General features: G+C 43.3%; 1 protein-coding gene across 1 annotated transcript; it reads right to left on the bottom strand.

Moving 5' to 3' along the window:
• Positions 1–4022: 4022 nt before the first annotated feature.
• On the bottom strand, positions 4023–5385 carry LOC115867475 (germ cell-less protein-like 1). The gene is given in 4 exon segments (XM_030883677.1): positions 4023–4325; position 4505; positions 4546–4751; positions 4753–5385. Coding segments are annotated over 4 exon segments (1143 nt in total).
• Positions 5386–19483: the final 14098 nt, after the last annotated feature.

The raw sequence follows: 19483 nt of genomic DNA, 5'->3' as shown, positions 1-19483 counted from the left end.
GACCTATTATGTACTAGGGACTGTGCTAAGCATTTGCCAAAGCAAAGATAAAAAATCATCAGGTCTGTTCTTCGGAAGCTAACAGTCCTATGAGGGTAATACCCAGGGAAGTCGATGAGTTATTACAAAATAACCAAGTCTACCTGGAATGACATATGCCATGCTAGCAGATCTGCGCAGTTTTTTACAGACTATTAACATATTTTACCTTAGATGCAATAAACCAGAGTGTTATGATCAGATAAAATCCTTAAATTAGTCCAGTGGTGGGTGTAGCATAATCAGAAATATATATTTGGTCTTTATTTCCAGTTCCTGACACAGAGCTCCTAAATCCTTTTGGAATTTCCTGAGTGATAAGGATGCTAGGATATTTTTTGTTCTAATGAGGTACTCTCGGTGGGGCCCCCAGATAGCTTCAGGATGGGGGCATGTTGCCAGAAAGACCAAATCTTGATTAGAAGCCTGTAAATTTCAGCCTCATTCCCCAGCCTCTGAGGAGGGGAGAGGGGCTAGAGATTGAGTCAATAACCCATCATGCCTACATGATGAATCATCCAGGAAAAAAAAAACCCTAAATAACAAGGTTTGGAGAGCTTCTGGTTCAGGGAACAGATCGAGGTACTGGGAGGATGGCATCCCCAGAGAGGACAGGAAAGCTACGTGCACTGCCCTTCACTTTCAGGCCCTCTTCATCTTGTCCCTTTGGCTGTTCCTGAGTTCTAGCCTTTATAATAAGTTGATAATATAGCAAATGAACTGTCTTCCTGAGTTCTGTGAGCCGTTTTAGCAAATTATCAAACCTGAGGGGGTGGTGGTGGGAACTCCCAACTTCTAGCTGGTCTGTCAGAAGTACAGATGCCTCAGGACTTGTGACTGGCCTCTGAAGTGAGGGCAGTCTTGTGCAACTGAACCCTTTAACTTGTGGGATCTGATGCTAACTCCAGGTTGGTAGTGTCAGAATTTAATTTACTGGTAGGACACCCAAGTGGTGCCTGGAGAATTAGAATTGGTCGTTGGTGTTGGAAAGCACCTCAGTGGCATTCTTGAGAGAACAACATAAATTTGTTCATCATTAAACACGATGAACATCAGAAGACACAAACTTTTCTGTCAAAAGTGGGTAGTCAACTCGAAAGCACATACAATTTTATTTTTTAAATAAATAAATAAATTTATTTATTTATTTTTGGCTGTGTTGGGTCTTCGTTGCTGCGCGTGGGCTTTCTCTAGTTGTGGCGAGCAGGGGCTACTCTTCGTTGTGGTGTGCGGGCTTCTCACTGCAGTGGCTTCTTTTTGTTGCGGAGCATGGGCTCTAGGCGTGCAGGCTTCAGTAGTTGTGGCACACGGGTTCAATAGTTGTGGCTTTCGGGCTCTAGAGCTCAGGCTCAGTAGTCGTGGTGCACGGGCTTAGTTGCTCTGTGGCATGTGGGATCTTCCTGGACCAGGGATCAAACCCATGTCGCCTGCATTGGCAGGTGGATTCTCAACCACTGCGCCACCAGGGAAGTCCCACAATTTCATTTTTTATGAATTGTATTAAGATCAAAATAAGAGATGGGTGTTCAGACATTTTACCTTGTGTAACCTCGTGTCCAGATTCTTAAAATGCCCTCCTAACTCATCTCCCTGCTTCCACTCTTGTCCTGCTCTAATCTTTCTTCACTGAGCAGCCTGGGGATATTTTTGTTTTGTTTTGTTTTGTTTTGTTTGTGGTACGCGGGCCTCTCACTGTTGTGGCCTCTCCCGTTGTGGAGCACAGGCTCCGGACGCGCAGGCTCAGTGGCCATGGCTGACGGGCCCAGCCGCTCTGCGGCATGTGGGATCTTCCCGTACCGGGGCACGAACCCGTGTCCCCTGCATCGGCAGGTGGACTCTCAACCACTGTGCCACCAGGGAAGCCCCCGGGGATATTTTTAAAACAATAAATCAGACCATGTCACTTGATGTGCAAACTCCTCATCAATGACTTGCAGTTCTTTTTAGATTAAAACACAGATTTCCTACCACAGGCTGCAGTGACCTGCATGATCTACCTCCTAACTCTACAAACTCATATGATGATGATGATTGATAGACTGATAGCACTTATTGAGCATCTACTATGTACTCTACACCCTTTGTCTCACTGAATCATTTCGACAGCCCTAGCTCTCCTGCTCTGAAATTTACAAAGCAGCCACACTCTGCTCCTTTCTATTCCAAATACCCACAGAGCCCTGTCCCACCTCTGGACCTCAGCATTTTCTCTTGGTCCCAGAGGCTCTTGTTCCAGTTCTCATGGCTGGCTCATGTGCATCCAATCAGGAGTCTGTGCAAACGTCACCTCTTCAGAGAGACCGTCCTTGACTTAATCTAAGCAGCTCCCTGCCATTGTGAAATCCTTTCCTGTGATGACTTCTTGCTGATGAGGACTTATTGGAGCCTGCCATGGCTACGTTTATTTCTTTTCTTGTGTTCATTTGTTTTTCCACCTAGAACATTTTGTTTTTCTCTAACAGCTCTTGATTTTAATACTGTTACTGGTTTTTCAACATCATGAATACATTTAAAAATTCATAACAAAATCCATACACCTGTGGTCAATTAATGACGACAATGGAGGCAATAATATATTAATACAATGGAGAAAAGACAGTCTCCTCAACAAGTGGTGGTGGGAAAACTGGACAGCCATATGAAAATCAATATGAACACTCCGTCACACCATACACAAAAGAACTTCAAAATAGCTTAAATACCCAAGTATAAGACATGACACCACAAAACTCCCAGAAAATAACATAGGCAAAACACTCTCAGACATAAACTGTAGCAAAATTTTTTCTTAGATTAGTGTCCCAAGGCAAAAGAGATATATAAGCAAAAATGAACAAATGGGACCTGACCTAAAAAAACTTAAAAGCTTTTGCACTGCAAAGGAAACCACAAACAAAACGAAAAGGCAACCTAGGGAATGGGAGAAAATATCCGCCAATGATGTGACCCACAAGGGGCTAATATCCAAAATATACAAACAGCTCATACAACTCAATAAAACAAACAACCCAATCAAAAAATGGGCAGAAGACCCAAACAGACACCCCTCCAAAGATGACACACAGATGGCCAACAGGCACCTGGAAAGATCCTCAACATCAATAACCATTAGAGAAATGCAAATCAAAACCATCACGAGATATCACCCCACACCAGTCAAAATGGCCACCATCAAAAAGTCCACAAACAATAAATCTGGACAGGGTGTGGGGAAAAGGGAACCCTCCCACACTGCTGGTGGGGATGTAAACTGGTGCAGCCCTCATGGAAAACTGCGTGGAGATCCCCCCAAAAAACAAAATTAGAGCCACCACACCCAGCAATTCCACCCCTTGGCATACATCCCCAAAAGATGAAAACTCTAATTCAAAAAGATACATGCACCCCAATGTTCATAGCAGCACCATCCACAAGAACCAAGACACTGAAGCAGCCCAAGGGCCCATCAACAGATGACTGGCTTAGGAAGATGTGGCATGTTTACATGCAATGGAATATGTATTACTCAGTCACAAAAAAGAACTAAATATTGCCATTTGCAGCAACATGGATGGACCCAGAGAATATCACACTAAGTGAAATAAGTCAAACAGAAAAAGACAAAGATTTCACTTATATGTGGAATCCAAAAAAATAATACAAATGAATCTACACAAAAAGCAGAAGAACTCACAGACAAAGAAAACAAACTTACAGTTCCCAAAGGGGAAAGGGAGGGGTGGTGGGATAAATTAGGAGTATGAGATTAACAGATACAAACTACTATACATAAAACAGATAAGCAACAAGGATTTACTATATAGCACAGGGAACTATATTCAGTACCTTATAATAACCTATAATGGAAAATAATCTGAAAAAAATATATAACTGAATCTCTTTGCTGTACACCTGAAACTAACACAATATTGTAAATTAACTATATTCCAGTAAAAAAAAAATATATATATATATTTAATGAACAATGCTATGACACACCATACTTACCCTACCTCACTGTCTTGTTCTGCTCGGAACATAGCAAGCCACTGCTGTTTATACACAGAAGATAGCCATTCTGAAGGTACTAGAGAATCTTGTTCGATAATTCTCGCGGAGGCCAAATCACTGATAATATACTGTAACCTTAAATGTCTGAATACTGACACAAATGGTTTTCCTTGCTCAGTTTCAAGGAAGGTCATACCTTCAAAATCTTTTCTCCTCTTAGAAAACCAGACATCTGTTTCAGTCAAAAGCTGTTTTAAAGATCCATTCCAAGAAAGCACAAGTTGAAGGAACATCCACTTTTTTTTTTTTTTTGCAGTACGCGGGCCTCTCACTGCTGTGGCCTCCCCCGTTGCGGAGCACAGGCTCCGGACGCGCAGCCTCAGCGGCCATGGCTCACGGGCCTAGCCGCTCCGTGGCATGTGGGATCTTCCCAGACCGGGGCACGAACCCGTGTCCCCTGCATCGGCAGGCAGACTCTCAACCACTGCACCACCATGGAAGCCCAGGAACATCTACTTTTTAAGGGCTGTGTATACATTCATCTCCACTTGCATCACAAATAAGTTAGATGAACCAATGAGTTGTTTCATGATATTTATACTGAGTTCTTTAAAAAGTTCAACATTCTGGTGAGTCATCAAATTGTTTAGAAGCCATTCAAGGCACTTTTTCTTTAAAGAATCCAGTCCATAGGTCCCTGCCGATGTGTAATGGCCACATACGGGTTTTCACATTAATTATTTCCTTCATTGTCTCACCACACTGCTGCATTACACCATCCAACTGTAGCATACGAGCTGCTGCCAAAATGGCAATAACTCGACTGGGCTTTATTAAGACATCATCTCGATACAATGACCCAAATGCCACCTGCAGTGCTTCTATATCAATATTCTGGCCTGGAGTCTCCAGTTCAATAATATTCATGCTGGACTCCTTCCATGAACCACTGAACATACTAGGAAAGTAGCCAGATTGACATAAATACATTTCGTGTAAGCTCCACTCTTCTAGAGCACAAATCTTAATGTCACTGTTTTCATCATTTAAAAATAATGTTTGATAAATATATTTGGATGTACTCTTCAGTGTTTTCCTCCGAGGGGTGTTGAGGAGTCGCTGCTGCCCGTCCCCTTCCTGCTCATCCTCGTGTGTCTCGGAACCAGGGTGACAGTAGCAGAAGGCCCCGCTGCTCGGCTTGCGCTTGCGGCTGCCCGGACAGTAATAGAAGCCGTGCGCGGCCGCGTCGCCACCAGTCTCCGGCCTCCGGGCCGAGCGCCCAGCCCCAGAACCCGGCTCCTGCTGGGCTCGGGCTCGCCCCTGGTGACGCAGCACTCGGCTGCTCAGCGAGCGCATGGGTCACGGCTCGCAGGGACTTCAGAGAGCGCACCTCAGCGAGCCCGACGAAGGCGGTTTCCCGCCATGGCCCGGCCGCCACCGCCGGCCCCCACGTAGCCCGTGTGCCTACACCGCCACCTTCTCATGTGCAGCCCGGACCGTTGCAGAGGGCGCTGCTGCCTCCATCCTCCGCCCTGCTCCCCGCGTCTGCCTGCGCCGCGTGCCCGGACCGCAGGTGAACATTTTTTTTTGAATTTTAGTTTTTTTAATACAGCAGGTTCTTATTAGTTATCTATTTTATACATATTAGGGTATATATATGTCAACCCTATCTCCCAATTCATCCCACCCCCCCCCAATGTTTTGCCCCCTTGGTGCCCATGTTTGTTCTCTACATCTGTATCTCTATTTCTGCCCTGCAAACTGGTTCATTTGTACCATTTTTCTAGATTCCACATGTATGCATTAATATACGATATTTGTTTTTCTCTTTCTGACTTACTTCACTCTGTATGACAGTCTCTAGGTCCATCCACGTCTCTACAAATGACCCAATTTCATTCCTTTTTATGGCTGAGTAATAGTCCATTGTATATATGTACCACAACTTCTTTATCCATTCATCTGTCGATGGGCATTTAGGTTGCTTCCATGACCTGGCTCTTGTAAATAGTGCTGCAATGAACACTGGGGTGCGTGTGTCTTTGAATTATGGTTTTCTCAGGGTATATACCCAGTAGTGGGATTACTGGGTCATATGGTAATTCTATTTTTAGTTTTTTAAGGAACCTCCATACTGTTCTCCATAGCGGCTGTATCAATTTACGTCCCACCAACAGTGCAAGAGGGTTCTCTTTTCTCTACACCCTCTCCAGCGTTTGTTGTTTGCAGATTTTCTGATGATGGCCATTCTGACTGGTGTGAGGTAATAACTAACTCGTAGTTTTTATTTGCATTTCTCTAATAATTAGTGATGTTGAGCAGCTTTTCATTTGCCTCTTGGCCATCTGTATGTCTTCTTTGGAAAAATGTCTATTTAGGTCTTCTGCCCACTTTTTGATCGGGTTGTTTGTTTTTTTGATACTGAGCTGCATGAGCTGTTTATATACTTTGGAGATTAATCCTTTGTCCATTGCTTTGTTTGCAAATATTTTCTCCCATTCTGAAGGTTGTCTTTTTGTCTTGTTTATAGTTTCCTTTGCTGTGCAAAAGCTTTTAAGTTTCATTAGGTCCCATTTGTTTAATTTTTTTTTATTTCCATTACTCTAGGAGGTGGGTCAAAAAAGATCTTGCTGTGATTTATGTCAAAGAGAGTTCTTCCTATGTTTTCCTATAAGAGATTTATAGTGTCCAGTCTTACATTTAGGACTCTCATCCATTTTGAGTTTATTTTTGTGTATGGTGTTAGGGAGTGTTCTAATTTCATTCTTTTACATGTAGCTGTCCAGTTTTCCCAGCACCACTTATTGAACAGACTGTCTTCTCTCCATTGTATATCCTTGTCTCCTTTGTCATAGATTAGGTGACCATAGGTGCGTGGGTTTATCTCTGGGCTTTCTATCCTGTTCCATTTATCTATATTTCTGTTTTTCTGCCAGTACCATACTCTCTTGGTTACTGTAGCTTTGTAGTATAGTCTGAAGTCAGGGAGTGTAATTCCTCCAGCTCTGTTTTTTTTCCCCCAAGATTGCTTTGGCTATTTGGGGTCTTTTGTGTCTCCATACAAATTTTAATATTTTTGTTCTAGTTCTGTAAAACATGCCGTTGGTAATTTGATAGGGATTGCATCAAATCTGTAGATTGCTTTGGGTAGTATAGTCATTTCACAATATTGATTCTTCCAATCCAAGAACATGGTATATCTCTCCATCTGTTTGTGTTGTCTTTGATTTCTTTCATCAGTGTCTTATAGTTTTCTGAGTACAGGTCTTTTACCTCCTTAGGTAGTTTTATTCCCAGGTATTTTATTCTTTTTGTTGCAGTGGTGAATGGGATTGTTTCCTTAATTTCTCTTTCTGATCTTTCATTTTTAGCATATAGGTATGCAAGAGATTTCTGTGCATTAATTTTGTATCCTACAACTTTACCAAATTCATCGATTAGCTCTAGTAGTTTTCTGGTGGCATCTTTAGGATTCTCTATGTATAGTGTCATGTCATCTGCAAACAGTGACAGTTTTACTTCTTCTTTTCCAATTTGTATTCCTTTTATTTCTTTTCTCTGTTTGCCATGGCTAGGACTTCCAAAACTATGCTGAATAATAGTGGTGAGAGTGGACATCCTTGTCTTGTTCCTGATCTTAGAGGAAATGCTTTCAGTGTTTCACCATTGAGAATGATGTTTGCTTTGGGTTTGTCGTATATGGCCTTTATTATGTTGAGGCAGGTTTCCTCTATGCCCACTTTCTAGAGAGTTTTTATCATAAATGGGTGTTGAATTTTGTCAAAAGATTTTTCTGCATCTATTGAGATGATCATATGGTTTTTCTTCTTCATTTTGTTAATATGGAGAATCACATTGATTGATTTGTGTATATTGAAGAATACTTGCATCACTGGGATAAATCCCACTTGGTCATGGTGTATGATCCTTTTAATGTGTTGTTGGATTCTGTTTGCTGGTATTTTGTTGAGGATTTTTCCATCTATAGTCATTAGTGATATTGTTCTGTAATTTTCTTTTTTTGTTGTATCTTTGTCTGGTTTTGGTATCAGGGTGGTGGTGGACTTGTAGATTGAGTTTGGGAGTATTCCTTCCTCTGCAATTTTTTGGAAGAGTTTGAGAAGGGTAGGTGTTAGCTCTTCTCTAAATGTTTGATAGAATTCACCTGTAAAGCCATCTGGTCCTGGACTTTTGTTTGTTGGGAGATTTTTAATCACAGTTTCAATTTCATTACTTTGTGATTGGTCTCTCCACCTAGAATATTTTGTAAGCTCTTTACGGCAGTTTCCTCATCAGTCTTGCCTGCTACTCTATCACCAATACCTAGTGTGTGCAAGGAACAGAGGAAGTGCTCAATATGTATTTTAAAAAATTTTTATTGGAGTATAGTTGACTTACAATATTGTGTTACTTTCTGCTGTACAGCACAGTGAATCAGTTATACATATACATATATCCACTCTTTTTTACATTCTTTTCTCATATAGGTCATTACAGACTATTGAGTAGAGTTCCCTTTGCTGTACAGCAGGTCCTTATTAGTCATCTATTTTATATATAGTAGTCTGTATATGTCAGTCCCAATCCCCCATTTATCCCTCCCCACATTCCCCCCTGGTAAGCTCAATATGTATTTGGTGAATGATATCTTAAGAATATTAAGTAATAAATTCTAAAAAAATCCTATACATTTCTTTGTAAGTAGTGACCACCTAACCATGTCAATATTTGTAACTTAACATGCCTGGTTTTAGTACGGTCACTAGATAGGCATGCATTTGTTGCCTGAGTAGCCATACAAAAAGCAGGTCAGGTGAACCTTGGGGAAACATACCTAAGGGTTTCAGATGTAACTGGATGATCAGGTGAGTACTGCCACGCAGTTAAGAGCAGAGACCTGTGAGAGGAAGGAGTGAGAGCTGTCTGGGGCTGTCAGAAAGTCAGCTGGTACGTGCTGTTTTGTTGGGGAGTGGTTTGGCGTGGGCTGGGCCTTGGGATAGAGGGTTAACGATGGAGGGGTGAGGAGTGGCAGGAGATTAGGTTGAAGGTTAGACCACAAACCATGGAGAAGGGTGCTGAATGCCACGCTAAAGAGGACGAACTTTGCGCTGGAAGCATGGTTGGCCGTGGAAGTGGGAGAGAGCTTAGGAAATCAGAGTGATTAGATTAATGCCACACAGGTGAGGGAACATGGATTAGAGAAAGCAGAGCCTGTGGGCAAGACATGAGGCCTGTGGTGCAGTAAGAATGAAGAGGATGCTGGGCATTGAGTTAATGTTCAAAGTGTTTGCTCAGTAAATGGCAGATGTTCAAAATATGCAAGATGAAATATACAACACATCATATGAACTGGTTAAAGGAAATCTGGGTGGTGCGATAGAGAGGCATATGCTTCTTTAACCCCAGTGTGACTGTTAATGTATAGACAAGCATTGTGTGTCCTTGAATGAAGGATTGTAGATACAATTTGTAGGTAAGGCACAGCATTAAGAACTAGAAGGGCTTCAGAGTGGACCTGTGCCCTATTCTCATTCTCACCTGTGTAGCCTTGCTCTTTTTTTTTTTGTGGTATGCGGGCCTCTCACTGTTGTGGCCTCTTCTGTTGCGGAGCACAGGCTCCGGACGCGCAGGCTCAGCGGCCATGGCTTACGGGCACAGCCGCTCCGCGGCATGTGGGATCTTCCTGGACCGGGGCACGAACCCGTGTCCCCTGCATCGTCAGGCGGACTCTCAACCACTGTGCCACCAGGGAAGCCCTAGCCTTGCTCTTTTCACCAGGGCTTTTTTCACATTCCCTGACTATGTCACATGCTTGCCACCTCCAGATTTTTGCCCCGATGGTTTCTTTCCCCTATCCCTGCTGGCTGAGATCCTACTCATTTTTCTTGGCCAAGATACATAGTCATGTCTGATGCCTTCCTTACTTTCATTCAGATGAAATCCATTGCTCTGCTCTATGCTCCTGTGTCATTCGCATTGAGGTCTATTATGTGAATATGCACTGGGCACAATCTGTGGTGAGTAACAGGGTAGACTCTTTTTTAAATTGAAGTTTAGTTGATTTACAATATTGTGTGACTTTCAGATGTGCAGCATAGTGATTCAATATTTTTGCAGCTTATATTTCATTATAGGTTATTATAAGATAATGGGTATAATTCCCTGTACTGTACAGTAAATCCTTGTTGCTTACCTATTTTCTATATATAATAATATCTGTTGATATCATGGTCCTAATTTGCCCCTCCCCCCTTCCCTTTCCCCTTTGGTAACCAGAAGTTTGTTTTCTATATCTGTGAATCTCTTTCTGTTTTGCATATACATTTATTTGCATTAATTTTTAGATTCCACATATAAGTGATATCATATAGTATTGATATTTGTCTTTCTTTGTCAGACTTATTTCACCAAGGATAATATTCTCTAGGTCCATCCAATTTGCTGCAAATGGCAGTATATCATTCTTTTTTATGGCTGAGTAATATTCCATTGTGTATATGTACCACATCTTCTTAATCCAGTTGTGTGTTGATGGGCACTTGTGTTGCTTCCATGTCTTGGCTATTGTAAATAGCGCTGCATCAATCTTTTCAAATTAGTGTCTTTATTTTTTCTGGATCTATACCCAAGAGTAGAATTGTTGGATCATATGGTATTTCAATTTTTCATTTTTTAAGGAACCTCCATACTGTTTTCTATAGTGGCTGCAGGGTGGTCTCTTAAACCAGACTACCTATGTTTGCTCTTGACTAGCCAGGTAAGTGACTGAACCACCCTGTGCTTTAGTTTCCTCATTTGTGAAATGAAGGTAATAATAGTATGAATAATACTATCCACTTGTACGGTTGTTGGAAGGATCTTATGAGCTAATATGTATGAAATGCAAGAACAACCCCTGGCACATAGTAAGGCATTGAGTGTGTTAGCTACTTCCCTATTTGACTGTGGGTTTCTGAGAGTAAGTGGTGTAGGTCTTACTCTTTTCTGTGACCCCAGAGCCTGGCCAGTGGGTGGCTCACTGTGGTCCTCAGAGAGTGCTGCTGAGTGAATGGACGGCACAGGTGAGGAAACTGGGGCTCTGAGCAGTTAAGGGGCATGTCCACAGCCCCACGGGAGCATGCACGCAGGGCCTCCTGAGACCCAGGTCAGTGCTCTTAGGTTGGCCATTGAATTGGTCATGTATGAATGTGGAGTAAGCTATTCTGTCTGTGTGCCTTTAGCACAGAGGACTCAGTGCATTTAAACTCACTTTTCAAGTTGCCTTTTATGACATCTAGGAGAACGACATTTACAGTTACAGAACATAAAAAAAAAGTGAATGTAAATGTAACCTTCTGAAATTACTGTGATTTAGGGAATGATAGGTGTTATTTTTTCACAAGCTTTATGTACTGTGAGTGCATGCTATAGAATAATCTGAACAACAGTTGCAAATAAGCCTGAAGAGTACTTATTTCTACGATAGGATATGATGGCAGTGTGTGCCTTATCTTTCAAACATTTGCAAAATGTGTGGCATTTCTGACAGTTTAAGTGTGAGATATTTCCTCATGATATTTATTGACCTAAGACGCTGTGAAACAGAGGCATACGCATGTTTTGGGGCCCTGATTCAGAACCTCCATTCCCTAAGTGTGTGTGCTAGGGAGAGGCAGGAGGGCAAGAGAGGGTCCAATTTCCTTCCGTCACAACGAAGACCTCTTGTCCTCTACCTGCAGGTGTCCCCTCTGCCCCGACTCTGGGTCCAGTTCTGGTTTGAGTGGGAATTTAAGGAACCCAGATCCATTGCAGGTTAGCTCTGCTGTTGGGCCTACTGATCTGGGTCCTGATGCCAGGTAAGGAAAACAAGTTATGGATTGCCTTATCTATGTCAGGCTCCTACATGCTTTATCTCACTTACTCTTCGTAAGAAAGCCACATGTGATGAAACAGGTGCCTAGAGAGGTTAAGTGACTTGACTTAACCAGGATTCAAAATCTGGTGCATGGTGGAAACAACCCAAATGCCCATCAACTGGTGAATGGATTAACAAAATGTGGTATATCCGTACAATGGAATAGTATGCAGTCATTAAAAAAGTGAAGTACTGTTACATGTTATGTGTGTATATATATATAATATATAACACCTATATTATAATGTATATTAAATATATTAATATTGGTATACCTATATATCTCCTACCAATAGGAGACATATAAAATATATTAATATATTATACACATAATAAGGAATTACCTCACATGGTTATGGAGGCTAATAAGTCCCAAGATCTTCAGCCTGCAAGCCAATACTCAGGAGAGCCAATGGTATAGTTCCAGTCCAAGTCCAAAGGCCTGAGAACTAGGAGAGCCAACGGTGTAAGCTCCAGTCTAAGTCCAAGTTCATGCTTGAAAACAGGCAGAGAGAGACAGAGAACAAATTTCCCTTGCTGAGCATTTTTGTTCTCCTCAGCCCCTCAATGGATTGGATGAGGCCCACCGTCACTGGGGAGGGCAATCAGCTTTACTCAGTCTACCAATTCAGATGTTCATCTCATCCAGAAACACCTTCACAGACACACCCAGAATTAATGTTTAACCAAATATCTGGGCACCCCATGGCCCAGTCAAGTTGACATATGAAATTAACCATCACAGGTTACTCCATGGATGAAACTTGAAACCATTATGCCAAGTGAAAGAAGCCAGACACAAAAGGTTCCCTGTTGTATGATTCCATTTATGTAAAATGTCCAGAATAGACAAATGCAGAGAAACAGAAAGCAGATGAGTGGCAGCCAGGAACTGGTGGGCAGGTGGAATGTGAGTGACTGCCTAATGGGTATGGGGTTTCTGTTGAGGGTGATGAAAATGTTCTGGAACTCGACAGTAGTGCTGGTGGCACAGCACTGCTAATGTAATTAATGCTACTGAATTGTACACTTTAAATCAGTTAAAAGGATAAATTTTATGTTCTGTGTATCCTGTCACAATTAAAAAACCAGCACATCTATCTTTGAAGACCTTGTTATTCTCATACAGCAGGATGTGCTTCGGCTGCGTCCCTGATTCACAGTGATTTCTCTCTGGAGAAACTGCTTAGTCTTCCAGTCCCCCTACTGCAGGGGCTCCTTGCTTTTTAAGGCCACCCCTCCATGTCTCTCCTCTTCCTGCAAAAGCCGGATTGGAGCTTTGTCCTGGGGGGCGGGGGACCTATGACGTCACTCATTCTGACTTCCTGCCTGCTTGTAGCTTTTGGCTGGGTGCTCCTACGTCTCTCTGGTTCCACCTGATACCTGCTGCCCGTCTAAACGCTCATCTTCGGCCTGTCATTTTGCGGGCTGGATTTCCATAGTCTGTTGCTGGGCCAGCTTGGCCTGGCCCCATCTCAGGGAGCTGGTCAGGCTGACCTGAGTCAAATGCTTTACGTGTCCTCCTCTCACTCACCTTATGCCCTTTCCCTCGTAGACACTTCCTCACTCTCCTACCCTACTCCTGACTCACCTGTTCTGCTTTTCTGACTGCCTGTACCTGTCAAAGTGTCCCCAGAGTGACAACTAGTCCTCTGCAGAAATTGGGTGAAGCCTACTCATTCTGGTGTTTCTTACCCTTCACCAGCTGGGCCCATCTTCCCAGAAAACCAGTGTCACCCATACCCACCCCACCCCTAATTAATCTTCCTAACATGTGCATCTAAGGCAAGACAGTGTAGAAGGGAAGAAGCCACGTGATCTGAAACAGAGAAGAAGTGAAATGATAGGAATTTTCAACACAGAAGGAATGAAGAAACCATCACAAGCTCAAAGGAACATGGTAGGGGACCTTGGGGTCTTACAGCATCACTGAAATCACATGATACAGGCAGCTATGGCTTTCATCCAATTCCCCCATCCCAAGGCCCCTGTCCTCTCCTGTGGGTGCCTAATGCTACTGAACCCTTTCCTCCTGCCAACACGATCCACACACCACCTCCTCAGCAGCCTTCGGTCACCGGGAGACAGGGCACAGCCTGCTGATTCTCTGAATAAGCAGCCATACTTCATTTGCCATGAATTTCCCAATGTCCCCGCCTGAGAAGGATGATGTCATTAGACATGTAAAGGGAAAAAAGAACGCTTTTCATCTTCCAGCTACAAAGGAAACAGGCTGCCTCTGGAAGAGGTGGTAGAGCAGGAAAAAAGCCCTAAGCGAGGCTGGGCTCACCTGTGCGGGGCAGGCTGCGTAGAATGACTTGGAACCTTGTCAGGCTTCCCCGGGAGGAAGGAGAGGTACAGAAGCTGGGCAATAGGCTCAATGCTTTGGCCTGAAAAAAATCGGTCTCCTGCTGATTGAGAGAATCAAGCACTTTCCATCTCTCAATCCTATCAGGTCCTGCAGTAAATACAAAGAGGAAAAGGACACAGTCCCTGCCCTCAGAGAGGATTTTTGCTGAAGGGGATGGGGGTTGGGGGCGGCAGGGAGGCAAGATACAGCCTCTCTGCCAGGCGACCCCTGCACATGGTCAGTGACCAGTGGGTGGTGTAATAAACGGGGATTCAGAGGAGGCCGGAGCACTGGGGGCCGAGAAAGCTTCTTGGAGAAGGGGGAGCCATACCCCGAGGAATGGGGGGATTTGGGACCGAGAAGGGAGAGCCATTCTGGGTGGAGGTCCCTTGTGACACAGTCAGGGGACGGTGAGGAGAAGCCCGGCTGAAGCTGAGTACAGAAATGGCCGAGGAAGGATGGAAAGGAAGGTGGCAGGGAAATGTGGGGAGGGCTTGCCCAGTGTGCGACTTTGAATGACCTCGAGCCTGATTTCCCCATCTCCAAATGGCCGTGAAAAGACCATGATGCTCATAAGCATCATTTAAGGCACTTGATGGGAAACCTAACCAAGCACTCACCACTGTCCGGGGCCTCAAAAAACGGCAGTGCTGGGCTGAGATGCTTGGGCGTCATCCCGCAGGCTGTGTGGAGACACAGGGGTTGCTGAGCAGGAGAAGGATTTCAAAACCCAGGCAGAGAGGGAATTATGAAGGATGTGAGAGGGGCTTGTGAAAGGTTAATCCCTGTCTGCTCTGACGGAGGCTGGCAGAGACCGAGAACTCTGATGGGAGACACTGAGGTCCTGGAGTTACTGGAATGGGAAGCCTTTCAGTGATCTCTCAGACCCTGCTTGAGGCCATCAGATCATGTCGGAAATCTTTTCCCGAAAGCTCTCTAGAGCTCTCAGGCGGTAGGGGCTGCCAACCCCCAGTTCCCCCAAGCAGAAGCAGCATGTGAGGGATAGGACAGGAGAGACCCTCCTCCCTTATCAGTCATCACTGCCAGCCGTTTTTCACTCCAGCAGAAATTTAGCAGGTATATTAAAATGCATCCAGGCACAATAAAACCTTGTTTGAGGTTTAAAATACAGCTTGTCAGATGAGTATTTAGTGGTGTGTTTTAATATGCGTAAGTGCAAACCGGAATTTAATGTGTAGGCTAAAGTACACATTAGCAATTTCGTAAGTGAGCTAAAATTGTAGTGTACATGAGCAACTCGGGGGGCCTGTGGGGGGAAGGGGAGAGAGGAAACAAAATAGCATAAAACTTTGGGATCTTTTTTTCTCTTTATTATTTATTTTATTTTTTTAATTAAATTTTATTTATTTATTTTTTATACAGCAGGTTCTTATTAGTTATCTATTTTATACACATTAGTGTATATATGTCAATCCCAATTTATTATTTATTTTATTTTTTTAAATTTAGTTTTATTTATTTTTTATACAGCAGGTTCTTTTTAGTTATCTATTTTATACATATTAGTGTATACATGTCAATCCCAATCTCCCAATTCATCCCACCACCACCAACCCCCGCTTTTCCCCCTTGGTGTCCATACGTTTGTTCTCTACATCTGTGTCTCAATTTCTGCCTTGCAAATTGGTTCATCTGTACCATTTTTCTAGGTTCCACATATATGCGTTAATATACGATATTTGTTTTTCTCTTTCTTACTTCACTCTGTATGACAGTCTCTAGGTCCATCCACATCTCTACAAAGGACCCAATTTCATTCCTTTTTATGGCTGAGTAATATTCCGTTGTATATATGTAGCACATCTTCTTTATCCATTCGTCTGTCGATGGGCATTTAGGTTGCTTCCATTTCCTGGCTATGGTAAATAGAGCTGCAATGAACATTGGGGTACATGACTCTTTTTGAATTATGGTTTTCTCAGGGTGTATGCCTAGTAGTGGGATTGCTGGGTCATATGGTAATTCTATTTTTAGTTTTTTAAGGAAGCTCCATACTGTTCTCCATAGTGCTGTATCAATGCACATTCCCACCAAGAGGGCAAGAGGGTTCCCTTTTCTCCACACCCTCTCTAGCATTTGTTGTTTGTAAATTTTCTGATGATGCCCATTCTAACTGGTGTGAAGTGATAGGGATATTTTTTCTTCATTCCTCTAAGTAGGCCCTTGAATTCCCAGGTGACTTTATAATGGAGTTTCCTCTGACTTATTGACTTTTTAAAAGATTTATTTATTTAATTTATTTATTTTTGGCTGCATTGGGTCTTCGTTGCTGCGCGCAGGCTTTCTCTAGTTGCAACGAGTGGGGGCTACTCTTTGTTGTGATGCGTGGGCTTCTCATTGCAGTGTCTTCTCTTGCTGTGGAGCATGGGCTCTAGGCGCTTGGGTTTCAGTAGTTGTGGCACGTGGGCTCAGTAGTAGTGGCTTCGGGCTCTTGAGCGCAGGCTCAGTAGTTGTGGCACATGGGCTTAGTTGCTGTGCGGCATGTGGGCTCTTCCCGGACCAGCACTCAAACCCATGTTCCCTGAATTGGCAGGCAGATTCTTAACCACTGTGCTGCCAGGGAAACCCTGATTGATTATTTTACCGTATGTTTTACTGAGATAGAATTCACATAATATAAAATTAGCCCTTTTACAGTGGATAATTCAATGGCATTTAGTACATTCACAGGGCTATGCTCTGCATCCATCATCTCTTTCTAGTTCCATAACATTTCCATCACCCCAAAAGGAAACCCTGCATCCATTAAGCAGTTACCTCTCCTTTCCTCCTCCCTCTGGTGCATGGCAACCACTCATCTGCTTTCTGTCTCCATGGATTTAACTATTCCAGATCTCTCTCTCTTTAATTTTAAAATTTATTATTAAGTTTTTGCTTTTTTCTGTCTTATGATTCATAGAAGTGTGTGTGTGTTCCTCTGGGTCACAGGCAATAATGCCTGCTGCTTTGGAGAAATTCAGAGGTAGCAATGCTGGGAGCCAATATGTCAGGTTGTTGAAAGGAGAGGAACTACAGGATAGAAGGTATACGGGTAAGGCTGTAGAACCAATACCCGTAAGGCTAGGAGACAGTCCTACCAAATTTTTCCCAAGGGGGCTAGTAACCTTTTTGTATTATCAGCCCCTTGGCAGTCTGATGAAGCTCTTGGACCTTTTCTTAAGATAATAATTTAGATGAAATAAAGCATACAGGATTATAAAGGAAGCCAATTATACTGAGATGCAGTTATAAAATATTAAAGTATTTGGTGATCAAGTGTTCTGTATACCTCGTTAATACATTGACTAATGAAACCTAGCTGTGGATCTAATAACACTGTAATTTTAAAGTAGTGAGAGGTGTAAATTATATTTTGAGATATCTGCAACACTATAATGTGATATGAAAATATCTGAGTTCTATTGATGCCAAAGTCACAGGTATTGCTAATAATACTGTGGTTTGTTGCTTATATTCATAAGGGAAAGGAACAAGCGTGGAAGCTAGTGAAAGCAAAGATATCATTTTCCCCCAACCAGATTTATCCACAGACTTTGCTTAAGAATCCTTGTTCTGGAATCAGCGGTTTCTAACCTATTTTCAGCCACGGATTCTTTGAGAATCTAATGAAAGCTATCTGTAGGCCATCTCACCCCCAAAATGCATTATCTACAGGTATAAAAATTATATCATATTTGTGGAACTCCTAATGGACATCCATGGACCATTTCCAACCATGGACCCCCGGTTAAGAACTCCAATTCTACATGTACCAGCAGTCAAGGGCAGTGTATTATTTAGCATTTCTTAGCTGTAAATAACAGAAACTAACTCTGGAGCCGGGCAGTTTTAGAGGACCTCTGTAGCAGAAGTTTCTGGACAGTCTTATCTGCATCCCATATCTAGAATAAGTAAGTTCCATCTGGGGCCAGGTTTTCAACCCTTGATCATTGTTCCAGTGTCTGAGTGGGCCTAGCTCAGGTCAGGTGCCCATCTCTGCACTAGAGGAGAGCTGGGCACCTTGATCAAATACCTCAGCAGACTGTATCTAGTGAGGAAGAATAATTTCTCAGAGGAATTTGAGGCACTATTATCAAAAAAGAAAGGAAGAAAACAGAAAAGAAAAAAAAATTACTGTGGCTATAAGGCAGGCAAAAGAGAAGATAAATTTTAAGTCCCATGAAAACTAATGATGAGTACTGATTTTTAAAATTATTATTATAAGACATACTTTTTGGGAACATGTTGATGTTTCTGAAATCAGGATATCGCTCTCAATATGTGTATACACTGAAAGCAGCTCTCTCCTCCCAATGCCCAGAGAAGTAAACTGTTGTTCAATCAAATCAGCGTTGCATCTTACAGCTGAGTCTTAGAACTGGGGAACTGTGGTCTCTCAGAGTCAATCAAAGCCATACAGGCCAGATTTCCTGAAGCTTCAGAAAGTGCTTCTATTCCTATACTCATCTGTGGCCTCTCCCGTTGCGGAGCACAGGCTCCGGACGCGCAGGCTCAGCGGCCATGGCTCACGGGCCCAGCCGCTCCGCTGCACGTGGGATCCTCCCGGACCGGGGCACGAACCCGTGTCCCCAGCATCGGCAGGCGGACTCCCAACCATTGCGCCACCAGGGAAGCCCGCCGTTTTCTTTTAATCTCTGCTCTTCTAAAGCATACTTACTTTGTCTAGTGGGGCTCTTCTTTCATATCAGATGTTTACCACACAAGTAAACGCTGAGATGAAATCCAATTCAATTAAGCAGGTGTTCACTGAACAGCAGCTACGAGGCAAGCTCTTTTCTAGGCACTGTGGGCATCGCGTAAGGAGAATAAAACAGAGTCACCTGCTCTCCAAGAGCTTACGGCTTAGGTGTAGAGGCTGCACACACACAGGAACCAGGTAAGCCACTCACCTGGACTGGTAACCTAAGTGATCCTCACTTGATGTGCTCACCCAAGTGCCGCCGCCGGGAATCAGGAGTTGAGAGAGCGGAGTGTGGGTTGAGTAGTGAAGGAAGACCATCCCTGTCCTGTGTCTGTACCCGTGAGGCCACAGGTCTCCCAGGACCCCTCTCTGAAAGCAATGAGGTACCGTGGAGTTGCACTCCTTGTCCTGGCCATCATCCAAGAAATACAGAATCCCTGGGTGAGGAGGACCACGTACCCCAGCATGGGCTCCCCATGGAGCCACCCCCATTCATCTCGCAGGTCTC

The sequence above is a fragment of the Globicephala melas genome, chromosome 8, assembly GCF_963455315.2.
Source record: "Globicephala melas chromosome 8, mGloMel1.2, whole genome shotgun sequence".
NCBI lineage: Eukaryota > Metazoa > Chordata > Mammalia > Artiodactyla > Delphinidae > Globicephala > Globicephala melas.
This window is presented reverse-complemented; position numbering and strand designations above follow the sequence as displayed.